The sequence below is a fragment of the Branchiostoma belcheri genome, unplaced genomic scaffold (genome assembly GCF_001625305.1).
Source record: "Branchiostoma belcheri isolate BF01 breed outbred unplaced genomic scaffold, Haploidv18h27 scaffold38, whole genome shotgun sequence".
NCBI lineage: Eukaryota > Metazoa > Chordata > Leptocardii > Amphioxiformes > Branchiostomatidae > Branchiostoma > Branchiostoma belcheri.
The window spans coordinates 2,126,087-2,135,729 of record NW_017803998.1 but is presented as its reverse complement, the minus strand read 5'-3'; the positions used below and the strand labels follow the sequence as shown (position 1 = coordinate 2,135,729).

General features: G+C 40.3%; 2 protein-coding genes across 2 annotated transcripts in view; one reads left to right on the top strand and one right to left on the bottom strand.

Moving 5' to 3' along the window:
* LOC109476531 (probable E3 ubiquitin-protein ligase makorin-1) overlaps positions 1-5,143 on the top strand; it is an 8,451-nt gene extending 3,308 nt beyond the window's left edge. Inside the window, exons 5-10 of the mRNA XM_019777514.1 lie at positions 230-420; positions 1,278-1,364; positions 1,849-1,976; positions 2,238-2,348; positions 2,782-2,926; positions 3,334-5,143. Coding sequence (XP_019633073.1) covers positions 230-420; positions 1,278-1,364; positions 1,849-1,976; positions 2,238-2,348; positions 2,782-2,926; positions 3,334-3,528 — 857 coding nt within the window. The 3' untranslated portion in view covers positions 3,529-5,143. The remainder of the gene's footprint in view (positions 1-229; positions 421-1,277; positions 1,365-1,848; positions 1,977-2,237; positions 2,349-2,781; positions 2,927-3,333) is intronic.
* A 1,052-nt stretch (positions 5,144-6,195) lies between these two features.
* On the bottom strand, positions 6,196-9,635 carry LOC109476552 (60S ribosomal protein L10a-like). Its single transcript, XM_019777538.1, has 5 exons — positions 9,541-9,635; positions 8,577-8,729; positions 7,677-7,825; positions 7,062-7,234; positions 6,196-6,408 (listed from the first exon to the last, which is right to left on the bottom strand). Exons 1-5 carry the CDS (start codon positions 9,633-9,635, stop codon positions 6,238-6,240), a joined length of 741 nt encoding a protein of 246 aa, XP_019633097.1. The 3' UTR covers positions 6,196-6,237.
* Positions 9,636-9,643: the final 8 nt, after the last annotated feature.

Genomic DNA, 9,643 nt, shown 5'->3' with positions numbered 1-9,643 from the left:
CCCAGTTTTTGGCATGCTATGGAGGGTACAAAAATACAAACTTCCCTGAATTCTATTGCACACTTCACAGTTCACATCATGTGCTATATTTATATATATATTAATATATTGTGTTAAAAATGCTTGTTTTTGAAATTTCCATACCTAGCACTAGTGTTAAAACTTTTTGATTTTTGGCAACAGCACAGGGGGGGAGCCATTTCATAATGTTTATTGTTCTGCTGTACAGTTGGGACAGCAGACGAGGATGCCTCCAAAGTGGACCTGGAGGAGACCAGGAAGCTGCTGTGTCCGTACGCCATGATGGGGTCGTGTCGCTATGGCGACCGGTGTGTTTACACCCACGGCCTGCTGTGTGAGCTGTGCGGCAGCTACTGTCTGCATCCGAACGACCAGGCACAGCAGACACAGCACATGGAGGTCAGTACATCTAGTTCCCCTATCAGGGCTGGAAATACTGGGTGCATGTGCACCTTCATCATCATCATAGTCCTTTGCATCCTGACGGATGATCAGTTCACACTGAATCACAGTTTGTGGGCCTGGCGGTGTGTAGCTAACCCAGCCCTGCTTCTGCAGGATTTCACCCAAATTTGGAGCTGTGCACCCAATTTTTTTATGTGGGTGCACCATGTTCAACTTGGTGTCCTGGATTTCAATGGACCACAACATTTTAGAACATTTTTTCTGTGAGTTTTTATGTATTCTTCTTGTATTCTCTTAGTAGAGAGGTTCATAAGATCCCGAGATTTCCAAAAAACACTTGAGCTAGGATTCACTAAAATGCAAATAGCTGCAATCATGTCGGTGGCCCATGATGTAAAAAAATGTTCATTAGGCCACACCAATTTAATTTCTTGGTTAACGGATTTTTCTAGAAAAATAATGGAGCGGGCGGGCGTAAAAAATAAAAACAGGCCTAGGCATCCTATTATGGCCCAAAATGGGGATAGGAGCCATGAAGTCAACACACCAGGCTGGTTCAAAATTTAAACAATGAATTTTGAACTTTTAATGATACCATTGCATTGAAAGATGGAATAACTGTAACAACTAGGATGAAAAGGACTGTTTTCAACTGTTCAGGGCAAAATATTTGAGCATTTTGCAGTTGATTCTGAATTTTTATTTTTATTTGCAAATCAGAAAAAAATGAAGCGGGCGAATCCGTTAAGCAAGAAATTAAATTGGTGTGGCCTTAGGGAGCTTTTTTATTTTCATGCTGAAACCATGTATAGTCTTGTTCAGTATAACTAACTTTTTTTCTTTCCTGACAGCAATGTGTGTCGGACCATGAGAAGGACATGGAACACTCTTTTGCTGTTGCTCGGAGCAAGGACATCCAATGTGGCATCTGTATGGAGGTTGGTGCTACACTACGACTTCTCTTATTACCTCCGTGAATGGAGGTATTGTTTTGTTTTCGGTGTGTTTGTTCTGTTAGTGAGTCTGTGTACCATTGTATTATTTTTCATAGTCTAGTATTAATGTTCATCACAAAATGGCAGGAAGTGAAATTTTTGGTAGTTTAAGTTCAGAGTTGGCAGAAATAGTAATTTATGACAGACATTCCAGGTCTAGGGGTCAATGAAAGAGCCTACTATTCGTGGGGAGGTATTGCTTTTGATTTCTCTGAGGGTCCTGACAGGAAGTTAGGTCAAAGGTCCCAGATTGGTCCCAGAAAAGGTCATCTCATTTCCTGTCTTCAGTATATTGCTATATACATGTACATGTCTGTTGCCTTATATGTATGACAATGACAGGAAGTTAGGTCAAGGAGCAAGTTGAAAATTGCTTAAAAATTCACACGGAAGAAACGAGAAATTAAATGAATTCTTGTTGTTTTAGGTTATCTGGGACAAGAGTCCTCCGAGCGAGAGACGGTTTGGAATCCTGTCCAACTGTAACCACCCCTTCTGCCTCAGCTGTATCCGCAAGTGGCGCAGTGCTCGTCAGTTCGAGAAGAAGATCGTAAGGTAAGATGGCAACTCAAGCACAGGGAATGAATGAATGAATGAATGATTGAAACATTGAAAATGACCTGCACCAGACAAATTTTACCTGCACCTCTCTCTTTCATCACTTTCCATATCTGTAGACACCGATTTTTGTCCGCAAAAGATGATGGATTGGGCAAGTTATTGCCCATCACGAGTGGCAAAATTCTGTGAAATGACAGAAAGACTGACGCTGGCTAGAGCACAGGATAACATTATCACACGATATATTTCTCCCAGGTCCTGCCCTGAATGCCGAGTCAAGTCAGACTTCGTGACCCCCAGTCAGTACTGGGTGGTAGAGTCCGCGGAGAAGACAGAGTTGATCGGAACATACAAGGTGGCTCTCAGGTCAGTTCTTCTTCTGTCTCTTGAATCTAGTGCAAAACAATTGAACCAATCGTTGTACATTGTACTCACTCACTCACTCACTGTCCGGTTTATCGTCTGTTGTTCCCCGTCTTCCGAGGGTTAGACCGCAAGCACAATACATCTGGGGCTTGATGGCAGCACGCCACTTGTCTCTGTCCTGTGGGTTGATTTTATCTAAGTTCAGGTGGTGGAGGTCCTCTCGTATGTTGTCGTACCATTTCCTTCTAAGGCGGCCACGGGGGTTTGGACCCTCCACATCCAGTGTGAGGATCCTCTTCGGCCATTTGTCCCTGTCCATTCTCTGGAGGTGGCCATACCATCTAAGTCTGTTGTACCTGACTGTGTACATTCCCTGAATCGCAATAACAAGTTACATGTTGAAAGAAGTACTGCTGTATGTTCCCATGTGTAGCAAGAAGCCGTGCAAGTATTTCAACCAAGGCAAGGGGACCTGTCCGTTTGGCGGCAACTGTTTCTACCTCCACGCTTATCCTGATGGCAGGAAGGAAGAGCCCAAACCACCCAGGAAGGTGGGGGGGTCAGATGGCAGATTTAGGGTAGGTTCTTGATCAACAGTGTCAAAGGCTACAGTTACACTATCCCCCCTCCACTTAGCATACGTCCTCCCATGCTACCTTACTATCATTTTACAAGAGGATTTCCATCAGTGACAGGAATAATGAAAATCTATTGCTCAACAGTGTCAAAGTTCAGTCACACCTATACACTATCCCCCCTCCACCAAGCATACTTCACAGTATTCTACCTAATTATCATTTTACCAGGGGTTTCCTTTAGTGAGAGATAAAATGAAAACACAGTAATTTGGAGAGTGTAAATTTTAGGATCAAATCTTATTAATTACCATACAATGCAAAGAACATTCAAAGTACCTTATATCAATTCTTTGCTCTATCTGTACACAATAAAATGTATTTTTCATGTTACATGGTTTTGCTTACAGATTATGCAGAACTACAACTTGTGGGACTTCTTCGAACACCGTAGCTCGCGCCACATGCGTCTGGACGATGACGAAGATCACGACGGGGAGAGTGACATCAGCTGGGCCGACAGCGACGATTGGCTGGACGAACTGCTCTTCTATTACTACAGCGGGGGCGACGATTCGGAGCTCAGTGATTTTGACGACGACTAGTGTTAAGATAATGGATTTGGAAGGCACTATACTCTTGTCTGGTGGTGGACTTTGATGCTTTTCCCCCCCGAATTCTAGTTTTCTGTCATCATAAGGCCACACCAATTTGATTTCTTGGTTCTTGGATTCCGTGCTTCATTGTTTTTTCTGATTTGCAGAAAAACATACATTTCAAGTTTACTGTTATCTTGTCTTCCTTTGATGGACAAAAATTGGGGTTTAAAGATGTCAAAAAGTGCATTGATTTGATTTAAAGTTCCAAATTCATTTTGTTAGACTAGTATGTTGACCTTGTGCCTCCTATAGTAGCATTTCGGGCTGTCACCTGCTCCATTGCTTTCCTGCAAAAATTCAAGAACCAACAAATCAAATTGCTGTTGCACAAGACTCATGTTGCAAGACTGTTACTATAAAGTGCCACAAACCCTATTGAAGATGCAATGTCAGATGTAGACAACATTGTTTCCAAAGAATACATCTTTTGATATACTATTTTATTTTTTCATGCTGGATAAGCAAATTGAACACACAACCATGCCAACAGGGTCTATTCTTTGGAGGACAGTGAAGTTTTGACTTGTGCTTGTTGAACTTTAAAGGAATACTCCACTTCAAAGTTGGGCTTTAAAATCCCAGAAAAAGCTAAATTTTTATGCTTAATTCCAGCTTGTTTTGTCAAATTTACCATAAGTTGAAGTCTGAACCAGCAAGAAGGTTGTAATGTGCAAGTTCTTGAAACCCCCGAAGGACCCTTTCGAGGGTTTATACTTTTTGTGTACCTCCCTCTACGTTTGATAGTCAATCTACACCTTTCATAACTTATAGAACCTACAGTTAGTGATGGAAAGGTTCCTAAGGGGGTTTTAAGAATTCTATCGCTACATAGCTTGTGCTGCATTCACGCTTCAACTTATAGTAAATTTGACAAACTGGATTCATACATAAAAAATTACTCTCTGGGAAATTTTAATACTCATTTTGAAGTGGAGTACTCCTTTAATGTCAAAATTGTTTTATGTTTTTGCCAAATGCTGCTTTCAGAAGAACAATCATTACATTCTACTTTACAATAGCAAGTATGCACAACTGTTACCAACATTTCTGTGTAACATTTACCCATATTATGTAAGGTAGAAATATGTATGTTCTGATGCCTTTCTATATGAATGTGTGCATGATAAGTATGGTGTGGTGGTGCAGTAGTAGTATACTGTGTCCAAAATAGAGCATGAAAATGCGGAGGATGTGTGTGGTTGTTTGTGATTGTTCATCATGCAAGTTTAAGGAAATTCTTCGCATGTTTGTGATACGAATACTAGTAGGATATATCATATGTATGGTTGCAATGTTCACAAAGTAACTATAATCAACCAAGTATACATGTACATGTATTACCTAGTAGATGGTGTATAATATTGGACAGGTAGGGGATATAATAATAATAAAAATAGTACGTACAAAAAATGTATTACCATTTACCACCAAAGCCTTTCTTTTATAAACCAAACTTAAATCACTATTTGTAACCTTGGTTAGCATTTGTTTGCTGAACCAGACTTGTATTATGATATTTTACCTCATCAATCTAGAAATAAACAAGAAAACATTTGAGCAAGAACAAGTGCTTGATAGTCATCAATGTTGTTAAGAGCTCAGACTTCTGTATAGCCCATATTATCATCCTTCGGCGTAACATACCAGATTCAAAGCATAGTGGCAGCTGGCCGTGTTACACACAACAATCTGTTACTCCAAACCTTTGTACATCTAACTGCAAGCTACTAGTATCTAGAAATGATGCCCCTATACGATGTATACTGTGACAGGTCAAGAAAAAACTTTGAATTCCTTAATCAATACTTGGTTGATAACTCTGGTACATACTATTTATCAATTAAGGATTGGTGTTCAAAAACTATTTTTTTCCCCCTTGAACTACTTTTAGTATTATAGACTGAAACAGGTGCGAATACAGGATTTAAACAATGCTTACAAATGTGCCAAGGTTAGGTCTAACAAGTTGTATTTCTTGTTCTTTTCTGAGCTGGTATTAGTAAGTAGTTGATATGTCCACCATTCCAGTTTGCCATTTTGTACCTCTAAAATCTTTTTCCTCCTACATAAAGCCATTGCCAAATTCAATTAAGGCCACACCAATTTAATTTCTTGGTTAACGGATTCGCCGCTTCATTTTTTTCAGACTTGCAAATAAAAATAAAAATCCAGAATCAACTGCAAAATGCGCATATTTTGCCCTGAACAGTTGAAAACAGACCTTTTCTTCCTAGTTGTTACAGTTATTCCATCTTTCAATGCAATGGTATCATTAAAAGTTCAAAATTCATTGTTTAAATTTTGAACCAGCCTGGTGTGTTGACTTCGTGGCTCCTATCGTACCATTTTGGCCTGTTTTTATTAAATTAAAAATTGGTGTGGAAATTAAATTGGTGTGGCTTAATCTTACAGTATAACTTCTACCAATTTGCACAGATGGATTTCAGCATTGTACTCAATTTATGTGTCAACATGCCAGCATTTGGCCAAAGCAATATACTACTACTACAGTAGTACTACTAGTATTAGGTATATGTATGAGTATATATTTCTTTTTCTATGGAGAACTCATTTCAATCTGAGAAGCAAGAACAACACAGCACACACGAGATGTACAATTGTCTTCACATTTTATTGATGATGACAAATATAGATTTAGTACAGGCGTTGGGATGGTCCCATGGTGGACTTGATGTACAGGGCACGCACGTTCTGCCAGCCCTTCTTTAGCAGAGAGATGAGGAAGTTCACGGCCAGCACGACGTTAGCCACCAGGTCCTCCGCAGACATGTTGACGTGTCCGATGGCGACAGACAGGCACAGCACCTAAACAACAACACAATAACAACACTGGTGAGAAGATGAGGTGAGACCAATCCTGACTGTCCATCACATTTTGCAGTTCAACCAATGAGAGAATTGGTGAATACTAGAAATAGACAAATCCTAACCGTCCAACACAATTAGCATTTCAACCAATGACAGCATGGCAATTAGTGAATCGGCCAATTAGAGAGTGGCTGCTGTCTTTTCAACTGGCTTACACCGCATAGAAATATAGTCTTACTTTCTGCCTTGTTTTGTTTTAGAGAGAGTACAGTTTTAATTTTTGACCAGGCACGGTTCTCAGTGTAATTCTAGAGCTATTTCTGGTTGCTCTTCATAGTTAGAGCTCTGCACACATGCAGAATATTGTCATCATTGAACTGCCTTGTAGTCAAGATTGCCCTACAATGTCTGTCAGTACTGTATTGTATTGACTATTGTATCATATATGTATTATGTTTGAAATTCAGAAAGACTAGTGGTATAGGAAAAAAATGTCTCCTGTTTCCTGACTGACCCTAGCCTTTTTTTGTGTGGACCCCTGCAAGGGACATAAATTTTTCGAGCTGATTGGTCCTTTTCTAGCTCCATGATCTGACAACTGAGTGACGATACGTTGTTCAATTGTTGAACAACAGTTCTAATAATCTCACCTTCTTCATCTGGAACTTGATGGTTGACTTGACCTCTTCCACCTTGCCCGTCATGGACTCGTTGTGAGTCAGGAGGGTGGGGAACTTGCCAGCCTTACTCAGACCGGGGCCCAGGATACGCGGGATCTGCTTGATCAGAGAGTCCGACGCCAGGAAAGCGTCATACTTCTTGGCTAGAAATTAAGAGAATAAGAAATTATGAGGACTTGAGTCATCATACTAAGAAAAATTTAAGTCTGGTTTCTAAGTGTTTTAACATAACAATCAGAGATGGCAGACTTCCCCTCTTAGAACCCATACCCTTGCTGCTTTGCAACCTTTCCAGTCCCAGACAAGAAAGTGCCTCCAACCAAGAGGCGGTGCCAAAAAATAGCACTGATACATACGTATACATATACACATACGTATATACTTGGCAAACATGCAATAACAAGTCAAAGTCTTTAATCCAAATGGATTTGCGTTATCAACAGCAACCCTGACCATTACCCTGACAATGTATGGCAATGTTGCATTGTGTATATTGATTGAAAAAAGCAGAAACATGCACACACACAGCTGTAACAGTACTTTCACTCCAAATAAAAGGTTTGTGTTAAAACTAAGTAAACCTACCAAGCTTCTTGACAAGCTTCTTGTTCTTGTTGAGCTTCTTCAAGGATTCCACGTCCATGCAGGGGATCTCATTAGCCTTGGCCTCGTCAATATGCTGCTGGTCGCCCAGCACGCACACACGGTACTTGGGACGGGGCATGTGCTTCAGCCTGGGAAAACAAAAACAACAACACTTCGTACAAACAACACACTAAACCACTCTTTTCTTCTGCTGAATGTAGATTTTTGACCAGGCGTGGTTCTCAGTGTAATTCTAGAGCTATTTCTGGTTGCTCTTCACGGCTGGAGCTCTGCACACATGCAGAATATTGTCATCACTGAACAGCCTTGGTGCCTCTACAGATTTGACATGTTTTTTGTGCAAGTTGATCATACAATGATTTCAAATGACCTTGCCAAATTGCAAAATACAAAAGTTACACAACAAAATCACAAGCTCAGGGTTGATGAGCTTTTCTAAGAGTAAGACTAAGAACATATTGGAATCATTTAATTCCTTTCTTCAATGAAAAACTTTTTTCAGCTTTTTAGGTGTTAAGTAGGTGTCTCGTGTTGACTTTAAAGTTGGGTTGCATACTTGGAGGTAATTGGGTATGTCATGTAACTTGGCTACTTTCGATTAACCTATGATCTTTGTGTAAAAAATTTCCTTCATATTTTCCAATACGACTGAGCATACATTCCTGATTCATACTTGCAACGTGTGATGCTTGCAATCTATTTGATAAAAAAAAGTACCAGTTTGCAACCTTCCCAGCTGAAGTGTGGGAATCCTTAAGTAACGGCTAGGACACTTTGGTGCCCTAGCCTCCCCAGATATTTAAGACCCTGGGTTGAGGTCCGCCACACATTCAGTGCGACTACCTAGCTAGTAGGTTGTAGCAGTAGTTGGTAGCCTACTTGACGGTGCCGGAGAAACGCTTGTCCTTTTGGGGGTCATAGTTCTTCAGGGCGATCTGAAGTTCGACGGTCTCCACGAACTTGCGCTTCTTGTTCTTGGAGTGCGCGAGGACCGTGTCCACGGACTCATACAGGTTGTCCCTGTTTATCTTACTGTGGAGGGAAAACAAGGGATTTTAGATAAAATTTAATAATTGTTTATTGAAAACTCTTGCCCGAGGGAGAATTTAAGTACAAAACGGTCAAAAGGGACATTTGATGCTTGTATGTAAGGATGTAATACCGTAACTCCTAAATCTACTGGGTTTTACTTCTTTTTTAAACTTAATATAATGGGAGTCTTGTTACATAACATCAAACTGTGGCATAAAATTATTGAGAAATTTCTGAAATAATTTATGTAACGATAATCTTGGGAGTACTCTGTAATTTATATGATATATAGACTAGCTATCATATTTTTTACTATGATATGGTCTAAGACATTTTATTATTAGCGGCACGATATCATATGGCTATGTACTGCTGGGGGTCAACCCTTTTAATTTGATCTCCAAGCAGATATTGCAAGTGTCATAAAATAAAGACGGTAAGCTGAAGAAAGATCACATCATCGTCATGGCATGGATTTCACAATTTTCAAAGACTAGTTTCTAACGGAGATTCTTTCTGTCTTTTCTGATTAGAAATCAAAACTTTGCTGCTAAATTTTTGTGTGATTTTCTGAAAACTGAGCGTCTTGTACGTGTTCGTACACGCACACAGGAAGCATGGCCGACGTGCACCACATTTTACCTCAGAATCCATTGCCAAATCACCACAAATTACGACGAATCGACATCAAATTTTAACCAAATTTAATCCAAAAACGCATCCGTGTTCCTTTCCTGTGAAAATCTGAGAAAAATCGTCTTAAACAACCCAGGATTAGCGCAGATTCAGAAGGATTTTGCAGAGAGATTACCTCATCCTGCTTCTTGGTGGCAGACGAAGGCGGAAAAGGCAGAATCTCGCCAAATCTCGCGTGACCTCACCCCGCGAGATTTCCCCCTCACGCATGCGCCAGG